Genomic DNA, 18,551 nt, shown 5'->3' with positions numbered 1-18,551 from the left:
GTATACTACAAGGAAATGCTTTGGGGGAACTGCTGTTGCCAGCTGTTTACAGACTTACTAGATTTCATTTCCAGAGAGGTGTAGAAGTTCAGCATACAAAAGAGGTATTAAAAATGTGCCAGGGAATCTTCCTCATAGAATTTCACTAAGGAAAGGTCACAGTTTATTTGCCAGGGTCCTCGGGCTACATTTAATCTGCAATAAATGAAGAAAAGTGAACATAGTATTATGTTTAAATCTATTGTATTGAAGCCAAAATTCAAAATATAACCCAGTATTAATGTTATGATCTTTCTTTGGAGAAACATGAGCTGCATTTGGTCTGAGCACGACTTTGATTATGCTCTACAATGCTGGATGAGATGGTAAAGTTTAGAGTGCTAGAATCTCAGCTTTTGTAACTAAATGTTCTGCTGATTTCAAAATAGATTTTTTCAAAATTCCTTTTGTGCAAAGTCTTCAATAGTTCCCGAGTTGCAAGTAAAACTTGGTCACTTACTATGATGCCTGCAGTTTTATTCTTTCTGTGCATTGTCAGCACTTTGAATTGATGCCATCTGTTAGTGCTGATGGTATATTGTTTTCATGCTGCTCGATCACTTTTTCAATTAAATCTGTTCTGTACTAGTGTTGCCAAAATTGCTGAAAGTAGTAGGGGTTATCAGCTAAAAAGAAAGATGATCCAGCAAGTTCTTCTAAAATTACGTGGTTTCCATTCAGTTTAGTTTTCACAGGGCTAAATTATTATCTGTTACTGTGTGTAAATCCAGTTTTGGGTTCATCTTCATTGAAAGTTTATCCATGCAAGCAGCAACCCTCCAAAAGCTCTACAGCGATTATGAAATATGTCATTTTACTGCTTTGCTACAGCGTCAAAGTGTGTCATATGCTGTGGGTAGAAAATTCTTGCCATTTGGAGAAAATCTCTGACTGAATCAGTAATGCGAAGGGTTTTCCCTTGTTTCAGATAAAGCCCAATCCAAGCAATGATCCTGTTCTTTTTCTTTGTATGCCAGAATCTTCTACTGAATTTTTTGTTGCTTGTCTCTAGAAAGTGCCATGTGAGGTTGAATTTTATCAGAGCATAGTTTATTTATTTTAAAGCAAGTATAAACTAGTTCCTATTGATAATAGCATGTCTCCATGTCAATGCATTTTCACTTGCCTGCTTCCCACACTTTTTTGGTACCAATCATTTTTCCTAGAAATTATGCACTGGCAGATGTTTTGCACAGCAGGCCATTCAGTAGATATAAACAGTGGCCACTTTGCATCATGGATAATTTTTGCTTTGCATTGGCACTATACTTCATGGAGTCATTATGATTTTATTTGTGAGACTCATAGACAAAGTACATCTGTCTGCTACCCTGAATAATTAAAGGTCCATTTATTTGAATTTGAAGAATTATTTCCTAATGGACACTTGTGTTGAAGTTTGTATTCTGTGTTTTCAATAATCTAGGGAAGAAATGAAATCTCTCCAGGAAACCTTTCAAAAGCAGCTTAATGAGGCAGCTGAGAAGGCAGAGAAGCAGCAGGCTACCGTGAGTGATTCTCTTTCTTTTCCTTATTTTTGTTTTTCTTTTGGTTTTTTATTAATCTTGTCTTGAGAATTATTAGCTCAAAAAACTTTTTAAAAAGAGGATGGATTTCTCAAATGTGTTAGTACTCTGCAAGCTTCAGAAGAAAGGACATGAAAAAAGTTTTTTATGCTTTAAAGTATTAAGATTCCCATCTTCCCCTATTTCTATGGAATTTAGGGATGTTTATACCCTTTTGGAGACTAGACAGGAGATTCAGGCCTAAGTCCTCTCCCTAGTGAGTTTATCTTTATGGACCCTCATGTCTCATCTATACTAATATACACTGCCATACATCCATTGACTTTTTAGGAATTACTATGGATTTTCAGCAACAAAATAGATAGTAGAGTATCTGATTCTGACCACAGTAGAATTAATTATGACTATGGAAGGTATTATAAAGTCCCTTTAAGTTTTCATGCTATATTGAAATTCTGTTTCTGGACAAATTGTACAATTTTTTTGACTTTCATGTCACAATGTAATGTTTTGGAGCATAAATAGACACATTTTGCTATCATGGGGGGAAAAAAAGGTAGAATCATGTTTACTAAGATGAAAGAAGGAAATTTTTCCTATGTTGATTAGCAATATTCCTGTAACATGGGCACCACTGAGCATAAGTTGACTAGATAATCTCAAGAGGTTCCTTCAAACCTTAAGTGTTTTATGATTTGAACTCTGGACTTGAAAACAACCTGCTAGAAGTGTTTATAGATCTATTTTATATTTCATATTGGATAACTACCGATTTATTTACTGAGATCTAGCTGTCTTCTAGGGTCAGAAAGCAAGGGTTTGTCCAAGACAGAGGTTTAAAAATAATTATTAAATTCAACAAATATTTACAATGCCTTATCTAATATGACTGATTTGTATGTGGCTTTATGACATTGGTGAACAAAATGTGAGAGTGTATGTTTTGCATGCTACCTTCTAATTAGAAACAGCATGGACTGTGGACCAAACTATTCTTTTTGCAGGTTTCTTTCAGTTTATCTGAAAGATTTTTGAAAACACATTTTTTCCCTTTGTTGCTCCAAAGTCTGAAGAGTATAGATGCTGGTTGGTCTTGTGTACCACGCAACATATAATTAGTGTATTTTTGGTACTTGTATTTTTGTCTAGAGAAAAAAAAGAACTTTTATCCTCTTCACGAGTGAAAAGAAGTAATCTGAAAGCTATATTGAGTTTGAAAAGAATAGCATATTTTGGTGGTCTTTCTAGTCAGGACAGCATATATCCAGAAAAAACCAAAACAAGCTACATTTGTTTTAAGATCTCTTTGTACTGAGACAATCTAAAAATTGTCTATATTGAATCCTAGAGTCATAGAATGTTAAGAGGTTGGAATGGACCTTAAAGACCATCTAATCCCAACCTCCCCTGCTGTGGGCAGGGACACCTCCTACTAGATCAGGTTGCTTATTGAATCTGATCTTATTGAACCTGGCTTTGAACACTGTCAGTGTTGGGCATCCACAACCTCCCTGGGCAACCTGTTCCAGTGTCTCACCTCCCTCACAGTGAAAGATTTCTTTCTAATATCTAACCTAAATTTCTCCTCTTTCAACTTGTACGCATTAGTCCGTGTCCTGTCACTACAGTTCCTGATGAAGGGTCTCTCTCTGGCTTCCCTATAGGTCCCTTCACATACTGCAAGGTTGCTCTGAGGTCTCCATGCAACCTTCTCTTCTCCAGGCTGAACAGCTACAACTCTTTCAGCCTGTCTTCACAGGGGATGTGCTCCAGTCCTCTTATCAACTTTGTCACCCTCCTCTGAACTTGCTCTGACAGTTCCATGTCCTTCTTATGCTGGGGACACCAGAACTGTACACAGTACTCCAGGTGGGGTCTCACAAGAGCAGAGTAGAGGAGGAGAATCATCTCCTTCAATATAGGTCTGAAATAAGAAAAAATTAGTATCTCTTTGTCTCTGATGAGTACTCAGAACATGCTAGTTGAAATCTGTCATTTTTTCAGGTGCATTGAATGCATTCCTGTTGACTCTATCAGCACAATGAATTCTAGACCTACAAATGGAAGGTGGAAAACATATTTCATTATTAAATTTCTTTATTAGATTTTGATACTCAAGACTAATTCAGGTGTGGAATACATAAATCTCAGATGTAGTGAATGGATTTGTTGGTTTTTGTGACATAGTGCTTTTTTTTAATTCGAGCAACAGTGCCATGTGTGTAAATTCAGTCCCACTCTAGTACCGTGAAGAGCACAAGTTTTGTATTACACAAAGCAACATCTGCTGTTGACTGTGAGCAAAATAACACCTAGTGTAGAAACCAGGAAAACCTTCTCTGAGTTTATAACTCCTGGCTTCGAGTGGTGGCAGATGGTTAAAGAATATGAATTCTCGAGCTGTATTCCAATACTTGCCACTAATAGCATTTTAAACTTGATAATAATTCTAAGGAAAGCAGAACTGTGTCCTTGGTTTGTGACATTTACTTCTTTATGCCTCAGGGTACAATGTACACAGTGAAGCTCAACAATACAGTGAGACTGAATGAATATTCAAAAAGTGCTTCAGGATCCTCAGATGAAAATTGCAATAGAAATGGAAAAAGATATTATTACTGACACACAAGGTTATTTTATACCTGGTTTCTCTATGTTTCACATTTTTCTGAAAACAATGTGAAATATATGAAAGAAGGTCTAGGTACTTTAATGCAAGGCTAGCTAGAGGAGGGAGCTTGAATTTAATTCTAATTTAATTAATTTTGAGACTTGTTTCTAATCCAATTTAAGCATGTTTTATATTATAGGACTTGGTGAAGTAAATATTGATTTTCATCGGAGTAAATAGGAGTAGAATTACATTTCACAAAGACTAATAAAACACTGGTGGGAGGGGGAAGGGTGGAAATACGTATTTCTTTACTGCACTTGTACAGTACAGTCCTTACTGTATGTATGTTAATTGGCTGTATAAGTTCAACAGGCAACACCTGCCTGAAGGTGTTCTTTATTAGGTCAAGGTAAAAGTGTAAGTAAGAATTCACAAGAATTAAGTCAAATTAAATGAAAAATAACTCAAGGAAATTACTCAAGGACTCTGACCAAAACAAAAGAACAAAGGAGACACAACAGCTCTGCATTAAACTATACATTCATGTCTTCTTGTGCAATGTGTAGCAAGGCTTTTCACTAGCATTGCATAAATGATTCATCAGAAACAGAGGTATCAATGTTACTTTGCTTACATGTCCGTTATTTGACCCTTTAAGACTAGAGAAACCAAGAACTGTAGGCAGCTAGAAAGTTGCTGTTCTGAGCAGCTGCTGAAGTGCTGGTGGGTACCACCTCTAGTTGGTAGAGGGCAGCCAATGGAGCTGCTGCTAGGTAGTAACAACCCTCTGAGGGTAGAAGCAGCAACTCAAGCTTGAGGAAAGTAAAAGGATGTGTAAAGACCTTAGAGCAGTAATCAAAGGAGGGCTGACCTGGGGGATCTTAAGAGGAGTGAGAACTGCCTTTCTGGATTGTCCCCTGCATCTGTAGCACTAAGAAAGAGCAGCAGCAGTCTGTCTTGGGGCAGGTCTTTTCTAGAGAATTTATGGCACATCTCAGATACATTTATGCCTATTGTTTCTGCTGTTTTGTCTGGGACAATAAAATGTGCAGAGAAACACTAGTTATGACAAGGATGGTTTAAATTTTAGACTAGTCCTATGTTGGAAAGTTCAAGGTCAAATAGAGTCTTCCAGAAAGAGTTTGGTTGTGAAGGAGCTTCTCTACAGATAGTCAGTCTCACACTAGAACTATAGATTATTTTCATACCTAAAAACATTTCAGAAGGACCATACTGGGTTTAGTTATACAATATGCATATAAAATATGTAAGACATCATTCCAAATAACCTGGTATCCTCTTTAACAATCAATGAAGATTGACAGTTTTTTGTTCTGCATTTAGCATCAAATACCTAAGCAATTTGTATTAAGTTTTCATGCAGTGAAAAAATATTAATAATGTCAAGCTATTATCTCTAAATGTGAAGTGGAACCACTTCTTCCAGAAACAGAGTTGGAGATCATGGACTAATTTTCACTTTTGTTAACAAAAAGTCACAGAGCAAATGGCACATGTAAGTTGAAAGTGTCTTGTTTTGTTTGTTTGGGTGTTTTCAGTGAATTTGAATAAACAGAATAAATATTAATTCTGTATGTCTTCATTAGGTTAAAAGGCTCTTAGAGCTTTTGGGAGATGGACTCTTTGCTTGGCTGTACTTCATGCTAACTGTTTGCATGTTAAGAAATAGTTATATTTTTAGAAAGTTTGCAAACTTATTTCCCATTTAACTGCAGTTAAAGTTTATATAAAGAGCTGGCTGGCTCTGGATGAGGGAAAAGATAAAGAATGAAATGTGGAAACACTCAAAAATAGTTCGGCTAAGTAGAGTAAGCTTAATCTACCTTTTCTATTTTATTCCATTGGTATTTTATATCATGCTAGCAATTTTAAAGAAGATATGCTAATGGAATTGTTTGGCAATACAGTTACAGTACTGTCTGTCAAAATAAAGGAGAAAATAGGTCTGTGTAATTTCCTTTTTTTGCTCAGTGTTCACTATGAGAAATGAGAATTAAGTAACACATTATGTATGACTTGTAAAAAGAAAGCATACACAATATGGGTATTTCTAAATCAGTAGGGTTTTTCTAGTAATAAAAGACTAACAGAATGTGGGGAATTTAATTTAGTGTTATCCCCATACTTGGGAGATTTTTAGTAAAAAGATCTGATGTTCTTTTCCCTTCAAAAATATTTGTTTTTTCTAGTAAAAGCTTTTATGACTGTTCATAAAGTCCTAAACGTTTCTTTGACAAAAGTTTATTTTACTAATCAAACTCTAACTTGCAGCTTAATATTTATAGTCATCTTAGAAATACTAATAGGTAAAAGTCTATTTAGCTTTCCTTTTAGATGTATTTTGCACTTTGTAGAACACTTTTTGCCCAAAGGAAAGAATATTTTCTATGTTTTATGTAATAGCCTAGATAATTCTCTCTGGCTTTTGAAGTAAATTTTTACACTGTAACCTGAAAATTAGACCAGGAAAATGACCACTGAGTATGTTAGGGTTTCCAGATATGGCCAAAATAGTCAGGCATTAATGGATGAATTCTAGTTATACCTTAACTGCTCATCTTAGTCCTGAGCAAGATAAAAGAAGTGTGGAGGTAAGTGAATATGCTTACAGCTGAGTCTTGGCTGTGCAGTAATCATGTTATATTGGGATTTTCCTATCCTGTCATGAATAGCTACTGTTGTCTGTCTTGGTTTGAAAGACAGGTGTCTGCTAAGGAAGGCAGAAGCCTCCCTTGGAATGGCAGATGCAACCCCCTTCCCTCTGAGTTATTATAATTTTGAAATCAAGGGCTTTTAGGCAAAGATGTGGGAAATAGGAATAACAGTTCTTTACTATTCTATATCTATATGTGTATAACCAGTCAAACAAACAACAGTAACTATGGCAGTAACAGCAAACAAAATCACAAACCCAGTCCCAGCCTTCTTGGCTGTCAGGCCCTTTCCCCTCGGGTGCAGTTCCGCTCGCAGCCGGCAGGGGCGCTGGCGGCTCCCGGTGAGCAGGGCAGGTGCGATGGTTCCCCCGCGGCTGCAGGGGGCGCTCCGGAGCGAGCTCGGGGAGCACGCGGCACCGGTGCCCTGGGATCCCGGGAAGGGATGGGACAAAGGCTTCACAGACCCCTGGGCAGCTGATCCCGGTGTCCAGCCGGACCCTCGGGAACTGCAGGCTGGAATGGCAGGCTGGAACGGCAGGGACGAACACAAAATCCCAGATGGCAGACGAGGTGTATCCAAATGGAGAACCATGCCCCCCGGAGGTCGGGGCAGGCAGGGTGAAGGCTCGAAGCAGCGGCGGGGCAGGGCAGCCACAGCCCAGCTCCTAGCGGGGTAGGGAAGGCAGGCTTGGGATCCCGGGGCTGCTCCGGCAGAATGAAAAAACAGCCAAAGAACAAGCAGCTTCTCTCTCTCTCCCGAACACCGAGACTGACTGACCACACACCCAGGTGAAACAAAAAAGAGCAGCCATGTCTTTTGTTCTTCTTAAGAACCTGGCCATTTGTTCCTCTAGCAACAGTATGGGGGGAAACTTCCTTTAACAGGAAAAAAACTAGAACTCCTAAACCATTGTCTGACTCTTAGAATTAGATCACTACCATCTGCTGAAGCATTCTGTATTTTGATGGGGGAAAATTTAATTTGAACATTTCAGGGTCACCAACTGCTGTGAGTAAAGGCCACTGGATAGAAACTGCTGTCTTTAATAAACATAATGAACTCTGAAACACACAGGGCCCTGAGCATCTTGGATGACTGTCTTCAGGATATGGAAGCAGTGTCCTTGCTTAGTACTGAAAACTTCAGCCTTAGAACAATATATTTTCATTATGTATTGTCATAATTACAGCCAAATAGCAATTAAAGGCAGACAACACATGGAAAGAGATGAATGTTATTTTTTTCCCTCCTAACCTAGACCGTGGTATAAATGTCTATTCTTGCTTGTTATACTATCGGGATTTGGTGACTGAAAGTAGTATTTTTACATCTCTTCTGGAAAATTATTTTATCTCATGTCCTTGAGACTTACTAAAAGCATCATGCAAATGGACTGATACAGACTGATCTGCCTTAAAGCATGAAGCTATACACATAGATACACTTAAATGGGTGGGTAAAGTTATCCCTATATTGATTCCAGTGGACAAGTCATATAAATCCCTCCTGTGTAACTCTCCATATCTATACTTCATGATTAAGTAGTTCTTCATTTGTTAGAGTTTTAGTAGAAGACCTTTAAAATGCTGTTATAATATAAAAGCAAAAATTAATGAGTTCTTAAATAATATTTCTACTCTTTTTGAAAGAGAAAGTGATGTAAAAATATTTTTTAGTTTTTAATTTGGTTTTGGTTTTTTGGGTTTTTTTTTTTATTCAGCTAAGCTAAAACAGTATGTTTGCACTATGTAAGATGTCCATATCAGTGATACAAGATGCATGTGTATGTGAATAATAATTAACAAAAATGCTGATATAGCTAACATCGATTCCTGGATAAATTTATAATACTGTGTTACAGTGACTGCAACACGCGTATCAATCAATGAGGCCCGCAGAAAAGAAATATATATGGACTGAATCTTGATAGAAGTTTCAGAGAGATGTTTATTTTCCCCAGCCGCATGGCTGAGGCTCTGCCGAGGAACTGTTCAATCACAGGACCCAAGGGTCCTTGCACACGCAGAGGAACACAAAACAACCAATGGGGAAGGAGGTTGACCAGGGGCTAGGGAAACCGTGTGCCTCCCCCACAGGGCCCCTCTCCCAGGACCACATGGGGGGCGGGGGGGGGGGGGAGACCCCAACATTTCACCCATTTATTTTTAACAAAAAGAGATTTAAAACTTAACATTGAAAACAACTGGAAAAACATAACAAGAACAGTTTCAAAACAAAACAATCCACCCTCCTGAGTCTTTAAATGTCCAAACAGATTCTCTGTAACATCTTAAGGCTGACAGAAGGGAGACAGGACTCTCTGAGCATAGTTTGTGGGGAAACTGAGGCAGGAGAGGGTTTCTTCAATTTGTACCTGTTGGAACTCTAAACAACAATAATTAAATTCTTCCCTCCCCCTCTTCATCCCCCACTCGGCATTGGAAAGGGATTTTTGGGGAAACAATTGGCAAACGCATGGTTTTGTGAGGGAAACCATGGGTGGAAAAGCAGATTCAAAATACGCTGGGGATAATAGGATATAGGGTAAAAGGGAAAGGTGGATTAGGAAAGGGAGACTGTAGGGACTGTTCATAATGCGGATATTGTCTAACATGACTACAATTTTTAGCACATATACTGCCTTTTACAGAAACACCATCAGGCCCAGTGACTTCTGCTGCTTGTAACCCTTTTCTACCTTGCACAATTTTGAACCCTACTACTTCTCCATCTCCTAAACTTGGGATGTATTTTTCAGGGTCATTCTTTTTAATAGCAGTTCTATGAACGAATATGTCTTCTCGGTTGTCACATCTTGTTATAAAACCATAATTTTGTTTAACATTATACCATTATACTCTTCCTAAAATCTTAGCTACAATGGTATTTTCCTTTTTTCAAGTGGCTGCTGTTTCCTGTCTCGCTGTGTTTTTGCTTTCTCTTTCATTTTCACTCGCTTCCGTGTTGGAACTGCCAGGGCTGCTGGGGCCGTGGGGGCTGCTCGTGCCTGTGCACTCTTCCCAGGGTCGCATTTGGGACCACGCGGGCTGGGCCAGGCCACGCCACTCAGCTCCTCGCGCACTGCCACCTCTGCTCTCAGCTGCGCTGCCGCTGCCTGGCGCTGCACCCACGTCTTGGCCAGGCTCCTGTGCGACGACCCCCTGCGCCCTGCTCCAGCGCGCGTTTCAGCTAGGGGCGGCTCCGCTACGCTGCCGGTAGCCGCCACTCGCGTGCCACCCCTCTTGGTCAGGTGTTCATGGGGCTTGCTCCACCACACGCTGCGCAGGGCCGGGCTGCTCCCGCTGCACCTCGCTCTGCTGCTGACACTGCAGCTCGCGCCACTCCGCCCGTGCACGGGAACTGCCTTGCTGCTGCTCAGAGAGCGATTGGTCCATGTGGTCTGGGTCGCACAGACTCTGAGGCACGCTTCCCTTCGCCAGGACACAGCTGACATTGCTCAACAGTCTCAGTAATTAAATAATATTCACCAAAATATTCTTCCATCGGCATATATTTTGACTCAGAGAATAACTGTGTCCAAACGGTCTTCCAAAAGTCTTTGGTAATAATCAAATCCCAAGAAACGTAGAAAAAGTTCTTAAACAACCATGCCTGGAAGTGTTTCAGTTCCTTTTGAGCTTGAATTAAGCTAAAATTTACAAATTGTTGTTCAAGAATCTTTTCAAGTTTAAGATAAATGTCCATATGCGGCTCGGAGAGCCAAGAGTCTTCCCACGGTTCCTCCATAGTTCAGATATGGAATAGCAAAACAAAAACAAGAAGAGAAATCCAGAGTTTACTCACAAATCAGTCACTGTCCTTAGGGATTGGGGATCGTTCTGCTCACATTACCTACCATTTGTTACAGTGAGGATACTGCAACATGTGTATCAATCAACTAGGCCTGTGGAAAAGAAATATATATGGACCGATTCTTGACTGATGTTTCAGAGAGATGTTTATTTTCCCCAGCCACATGGCTGAGGCTCTGCTGAGGAACTGCTTAATCACAGGACCCAAGGGTCCTTGCCCGTGCAGGCGAACACAAAATAACCAATGGGGAATGAGGCTGACCAGGGGCTAGGGAAACTGTGTGCCTCCCCCACAGGGCCCCTCTCCCAGGACCACATGGCGGGGGGAGGGGAGACCCCAACAGTACTGGCCTGTCTTGAATGTCTCTTCCCTAAAAGATCCAAGCTATTTAAAGATAATAATTTTGGTATCACATCTCTTTAATTATTTCATATATATTCATAGCTAGAAGTGGAGTGCTTTGAAGGAATATCAGTATTCCTGACAGATAGGTCTAAGAAAGGGAACACTCTTTAATGGAGATCAGTATATTATTTTTTACAGTATTTAATGGTAAGTAACTGGCAATTCTTTTGAACAGCTGAAAAAACAAAATAACTACAACAAATAGCTGCATTGTGTTTGTCCCCACTCATCTTGATCTCATATTTTGATTATGACCCTTATTTTTTGTTGTGAAAAATCTTCATATTTATTATCTATGCATGTTATAAATTTCAATATTTGTGGATGTAATTGCTAGGCAGGTGCCGAATATGTTCATCCTCTAATAAAGCATCACTCTCAGTCAATAGCTGGATGTGGAATTAGTATTTCCACAACCAAAGCACTTAGACACAACTTCAGAAGAGTTTGTAAAAGAAGTTCTATTTATGCTTGTCAGGTGGCACTAGTCTCATGGACCACCTACATTTCTGTCTTCAAGTGATGATAGCATTCTCTGACTTCTCTTTTGATACAGGTGAGAGTGCTGTCAAGTTTGGTGATGTTTTTTAAATTACTGACATGTCTACTTGTGTGTGGACATGATTCTAAGAACATCTGTCATATCATGTAGATTTGGTGTCATTTTTTAATCTACATGACATCCAAACCATTAATCTCTGGGTCAATGTCTCTGTAATCTGAATCTGTTTTCTTACAGGACTTTCGATTTTCTTAACAAATCTGTTGCAATGTAGTTTCCTTTGAACTTGGGTAGAGTTTTGTATCAACAGCATGGGACATTGGGTAAATAAGGATGAGTAGTTTGTTAATTGAACTATCCAAAAGCATCTTCCTTCAAAGTAACGGAAATGTGTTCTTTTAATCCTAGTTGTTCATAATTGTGTCCTCCTTTCTCTCATTGTATTCCATAAGCTGTGATTAAAGCTCAGTCCTGAAAAAACTCATTTGTAAAAATAATCTTTTAAACTGTGTTTGATTAAATTCAGTCTTAAGCCTAAGACTGGAATTTTTCCTTTAAAGTCAAGTAATTGACTTAAGTAGGATCTAAAGACCATATTTGAATGCTTTCATGTATAACACACTTTGGTCCACAGGTGAGTCTGATTAGATGCAAGGTCTTTATCTAATTAGGACCAACACTAGCATTCAAATAAAATAACTGTGTTAGAAACCTGCTCTGATAGGTATGTTCTTAGAGGGTAAAAATATTTTTGTTAGAAAATCAGTTAATATTGTTTTAAAAATCCTTAATTCTTTGAAGGTCACATTGAAGTACCTTGTGAAAAATAAACACTATGCCTACTGGTACAAAACAAAAATAATCCTATTTATGTACAGCAGTTTTCTTCTTTTGATTATAAGTTTTCTAATAAATATGTTTGTAGATTTAGCAAATAGTTAACTGTGGCCTATACCAATTTGATATATAAGCAAAACTTTTGGTTTGGTGGTTGTTTTTTTTCCAAAACTGTTGAAAACATTAAAAAAAAATTAGTGTTTACAATTGCATCTCAGCACTCCCACTCCCACTCAACATTTCTTTAAAATTGTAGATTAACTTTTTGAAGACTGAAATGGAAAGGAAGAGCAAAATGATCCGAGACCTCCAAAATGAGGTAAGAGGAACATTTGATTGTCATCTCAATTCAGATTTCATATTGAAAGAGTATGGTTTGGCTTCATATATAAAACACATTATTGTAGTAGGCAAAAAAGGCACCAGTGAAATTCTCTGAACAGAAAAGCAAACCAAAATGACTCTGTGCATTTAGAAATAGTGTTTTATTGAATGCAATGGTTGACTCCGTGCTAGTGGTGCTTAGTTTGATAGTACACCTCTGTAACTTTTTCTGCTTTTTCAGAATGGAAGTTCTGTAGGTTATTGACACACAGTGAAACTTTGTTTGCATTGTTAAAGCAATAGCTTGCTTTAAAAATAAATAGCAAGAGGAGGAGAAAGGAAATGCAATCTCAGAACTGAGATTCTTAATAAAATTCTCTTAAAAACTCAAGCTCCAAAAATGTTTTCTTAAGCTTTGTATGCCATGAATATTAATTCCAGATTGATCCCAAAATTCCAAATAAAATATAAAACATGTTTTAATTAATGTTTATTGGTATTAAACTGAATTTATTTTGAAATTTGGTCTTGGAATAGAAACATGAAATATTTGAACAGCATTGTATTTCTTTTCCTCCTTATCATTTTCTCTCCAAACAATTTGCCTAAATCAGGATGTAGATTCCCTTACCATTTCTTCATTTTGCAAAGAACTTTGCACTTGAAAATATTTTATTCATATGATATCTTGTTCTCTTGCCAACCAGGCTTCTTGTCTTTATCTGCTTTATTCAATTCTTTTGCTTTTCTAAGCTCCTCTGAGTTCTATGCGTTTGAAAACTTAATCTCCTTAATGCTGTCATTTAAACAGAGGTCTCTGGTATCTTTGGTCTATGAGAGTGTATATATATGGTCAATCTGAAAAATGTGTACATTACTTTTTAAGTCACAAATGTGTCCTAGTTTTGGACAGGACAGGATTAATTTTTTACAGTAGTCAGGTAGGGGGCACGGCCAGACCATAATGTTATTTGATACCATTTCACATCACTTGCCAGGGGCAGGAACAAGGGACTCTCATTTCTGGTTCCATTTGAGAGAGAAAAGCATGGTGACTGAAATGGTCTGGTATTGTTTTACATTCCGTGTAATTTGTTTGTCTTATACCTTTTGTTATTAATACTGTTGCTGTTACTGTTCATTTTCTTATCTCATTTCTGTTTCTAGTAAATTGTTCTTATCTCGACCTGTAATTTTCACCTTTGTGCCTCCAATTCCCAACTCCATTCCCAGAGTGGAAAGTGGGAGGGGAAGGAGGTGAGCAAGTGAGCTGGTTTGGGAGAGTCTCACTGATGTACTGAATTGGGGAGTACTATTCCTAAACCATGACAAAAGGAAATGTCTCTTTCAGTTGCTCATGTTATTTAGGCCATGCTCTCAGTTGTCTTCATCTACAGTCAAAAATACCTTGCTTTCTTTTCTCCCCTGTGAGCATTGGATGCTTTGCAATTGAGCCCGTAAACTTTAATAAATCCTATCAGTCTCATCCTATTGACCAGCTTTTAAAAAATCTTTTCTCTTACTGAACACAAATAAATACTTCATTAGTCAACATTCAAACTGTCTGTTAATGATTAGCTTAGGTAGGTCAGTAGACTTCTCTAATATTTACTGTATTTATAGCACATTTTAGAAAATCTGCTTTGAAAAGAATCTTTCTTTTGGCACCAAGTATCAGCTACTATGTGGCAAAGAAACCAAAAGCTATACCTACTGAATGGCTTTCTATTAAACTTCTATACCATGTTTGCTAGTTCCCTAAAAGAAAGCACTTATATCAGTTTTTTGAAATTTGGCTAAATTTAAATTGTACGATTTTGAGGAGATACTATCTTATTTTGGTCCTGCCTCCAAACACTGAATACACGTTGCTTTTAAAAATCTCATAAATTTGGATGTACTATATATTTAAATAATTGATAGCATTTTAAATGTATGTTTTGAAAGAATAATCTGCATACAGATATATAGAGACAGATAATGAAAATGAAATTCCCTTCATAGCTACTCTTGTTCTTTCAAATATTGCATTCACCCTCATTTTGTATTGCCAAATTGTGAATTTTGCTATCGTAGGCTCTTCCGTGACTGTAAAAATAATTCCCTATTTAGTTCTGCTCTTTTAGCATGTACCCTAGTGCCATTCAGCTTTGCCATTTGGAGATAAAAATAGATGGCAACAGCCTTCCAGCTGAATGCAGCAGCTGTGATGTAGTGTGTGAGGAGAGGACATGGTACAGAAAGGCAATTTTTAGGCTATTCAAGGCTTTGGGGAAAAAAACTAACAAAAAAATTGTCTGTGGTGTGGAGGAAAAAAGTGCCAGATAGAGCACAAAGGGATTAGGTGTCTCAAAATTATCAGGTTTTTAGAGGTCTTTAAGTGATTCCTGCAAATACCACAAAACATCTGTCAGACTTCCAGCTGTAACATCATGTAGATTGTGTTAATGTAGTCCTAAAGGATTGGCATGTAAACAGATATGCTCTTATTTTGAGCAGTTTCTGTTACTGACAAAGAAACCAAGAAGTTTGGAAATGCAGAAGCACTGGTAGAATTAAGAAGCTTGCAAAAATGTAGAGTAAAATAGAATATGTATAAAAAGAGATGATTTAAAAATTTTCTCTTTTGGAGATGGCCTGTTACAGAGTGAGCAGCTCACTGGTAGCATATCATATAGTTTGTGGGAAATTGTGCCAGTATTAAGTCTGACTGAGATAGAGTTCATTTTCTCCTTAGCAGCCCTCCCAGTGCTGTGCTTTGCATTGGTAGCTGGACAGGTGTTGAAAACATACCAGGGGTTTGGCTACTGCTGAGCGGCACTGTCCCTCTGACGTTCCTTCTCCCATCTAGGGGGACGCAAGATCCTGGATGGAGGCACACAGCCAGGCCAGCTGACCCAAATTAACCAAAGGGATATTCCATACCATATGGACATCAGCTCAGATGTAAAAGCTAAGGGAGAGAACAAGGGAGCATTCATTGTTCTACAGTGTTTGCCTTCCAGAGCAGCCACTATGCATACTGAGGCCCTACCTCCCAGAAAGTGTCTGAACATCACTTGCTGTTGGGAAGTAGAGATTATGTTTTCCCTTTGCTTGTGTGTCCACAAACTTACTTTGCTTTAGTAAACTGCCTTATCTCAATCTACTAGTTGTTTTCCATCTTATTCTATCCCCTGTTCCACTGGGAAGGGGAGTGATAGAGTGACTCAGTGGGCATCTGGCACCCAGCCAAGGTTAAGTCACTACAGTGCTAAAACTGCTCTAAAAATGAAGCTGAAGCAGAATGCTCTGTTAACCCTTGTTTATGTCAGAAAAATCATGAGTCTTGACAATTTGGCACTTAGAACTAATTGTTTTGGTACAACTCTGAATATATATGTACATGATGGATTAATCTCTTAAATTAATGTCTTTTCTACACTGAAGTGTGTGGTGCATTTTCTAAGTTTGTTATTCATTTCCTACTGGTATACGTATAAAAGTCACCTTTTTTACTGAACAGTAGAGAATTTTTATTCAGCTTTGTCACATGGATGCTATACTTGTCCCACATTAGACTTAGAAATGTGAAGAGCAAGAAAATTTACTCTTATTTAAACCATTTAATTACATTTGGTTAGATAAGAAGTGATTGACTGACATCATATTACCTTTGAGCAAAAGGTTTTATAGTATTTCTGTTAATATCTACATTAAGGTGTGTTAATAGCTTTATAGATTTACAATAATCCCATGTAAAGTTGATGCAGTGGTTTGTATAAGGCAATATTTTTTCTGCTGTTTAGACTGTGGCAGAAATTAGAAAAACATTCATTAATTTTAGCTGTAGCTGTCAGTGATATGGGGGAGTTTTGCTAAGAAGCAGTTTTAAATTACAACCTTGTAAACAATTTTTGTGCTCTATTCATATATAAATTGTGGTTGTAGCTTTAGTGTTGAGTAAATCATCCTAAACCAGAATTTTTTCCATTCTCATTGTGTTTAGTTGCACTAATAAAGTTGCAGCAGCTTAAAGTCTCACCTGATGTATTGGAATTTCATGCCCTGCAGGGTGAATTCAACTGAGTTGCATTGCATTACGGTGGGAAAAAAAACCCCAAAAAATGTCGCTTAGTAAAGCAGAAATTAAATTCTAATGCTTTGAGACCGTATGCTGATAGACATTGGAGTTCTTCAGTTTCCATACTCTGCAGATAAAACTAACTTTTTTTCCCTAAGTATAAAATCCTGTCTGCTTAAGAAGAAAATTGGGTAAAGTCCTGTGCCCTCCGTGGATGCTGCATTGGTTCTACAACTCAGGAAACCTCCACAAGTGTCAGAGATGGGGGCATTGCCTAGGAAAGGAGGAATGAGCAGGAAGGGTGCAGGAGCAGCTTCAGATACCATGTTCTGCTGAATTCAGTACTGTTTATTGATTTATTCCACTTTCTTTTGAAGTAAAAGTCCTATTTTTAAAAAAAAGTGCTTAATATTGTTCTATGAATTTTCTTTGAACTTGTTCTTTGAACTTGTGCAGAGTTTTGTGAGTCTTAGTGTTCTCCAAATCAGTGTTTTCCAGCATTTCAGATCTCAAGGGTGAGGTGCCTCAGAGTCAAGCTCCAGGGAAATTTAGGCATAGAATAAATTTTATAATTAATGAAAAAATTTTCCCTGAAGCTAGTGTAAATTTTTGCCGAACTGGAACACAAAAATGCTGATCTGATTTGTTTAGGTTATTTTGACAAGTGGAAAAGTTTTCTTTTAGTACCAAGACGTTAAAATTATCTAGTGGGAAACCCACTCAAAAGGAAATAACAGTGGTATATGTGGTTAAAAAAGAGTGTAAATAAATAATTCAAAATAGGTACTGCTGATCTTTATGTTAAGATGAAACAATAGAAGAGCATTTAGTAATCAAATTTCCATGTTTCATAAAGACAAGATGATCTGTTGATTTCATCATTACAAATAATGCTGTCAATTACTGATGTTTGTCACTTAGAATCAAAAAAGAAGGATCACCTTTGAGGAGCTCAAGTATTCCAAATTCAGTATTAGAATATTCTTTGCCTCTGAAAACAACATGGAGTACTTACAGCATAAGAATTTATAAGGGTATATGTCACATAAAAATACATTTGGCTTATTAATTTTAGAAATTGCTTGATCAAGTTATGTTGCACCTGGAATGTTCCTGTCCTGGGCTGAGAGTTCTCAAGAGACTACAAAGATCAGACTACTAGTTGGCAAGGGCTTGGGTCTCATAGCTACATTTCCATGAAAGTCTTAAGAATTTAGAGCAAAAAGACAAATGCCAAATTGATTGTATTATGCTACACCATACAAAACACCCTTTAGTTTCAAGGGTTAACTCTTAAGAGGGTTCACATTTGTTTTATGATCATACTGATGGATGCAGATGTTCATTTGCTAAGTTCAAGGGGAGCAGAAAGCAATTTTTCTGAAATTTTTTTTGCTATTCAGAAGTTTAAATTAAACTAGACCGCTGTTGTTTCGTACTTACTAATTTTAATAAAGAAGAGGTGTAGCTGAAAAATGTCAACTTTATATAGTAAAGGGGTTTTTTTTGAGGGTTCCTAGCCTATGACTTTATAAAAATCATAGTCCTCTCCTGAGACTCATTATCCTCTAGTTGTAATTTGATAAAAATAAATACAGTATTTGGAAAGATAATTCCAATTATGCATGGAAATTCAAAGACAATTAGAAGATAACAATTAAAAATATTTAATTAAAATTCCTTTTAGAATTATTCTGGGGAAAAAAAAGCCTCACACAAAATTCATAGGTTGTCAGGCCTGTTACTAACTGA

The 18,551-nt window shown here is 37.6% G+C and overlaps 1 protein-coding gene across 1 annotated transcript in view; it reads left to right on the top strand.

Moving 5' to 3' along the window:
* The window catches only part of LUZP2 (leucine zipper protein 2), a gene marked incomplete at both ends in the record, with an annotated part of 210,928 nt that overhangs the window by 100,480 nt on the left and 91,897 nt on the right, over nt 1-18,551 (top strand). The window contains 2 exons of the mRNA XM_082284266.1: nt 1,466-1,547; nt 12,669-12,731. Coding sequence (XP_082140392.1) covers nt 1,466-1,547; nt 12,669-12,731 — 145 coding nt within the window. The remainder of the gene's footprint in view (nt 1-1,465; nt 1,548-12,668; nt 12,732-18,551) is intronic.

The sequence above is a fragment of the Coloeus monedula genome, assembly GCF_965178545.1.
Source record: "Coloeus monedula genome assembly, chromosome: 6".
Lineage (NCBI taxonomy): Eukaryota > Metazoa > Chordata > Aves > Passeriformes > Corvidae > Coloeus > Coloeus monedula.
The sequence above is the reverse complement of the archived record's forward strand: the minus strand, read 5'-3'. Positions and strand labels throughout refer to the sequence as shown.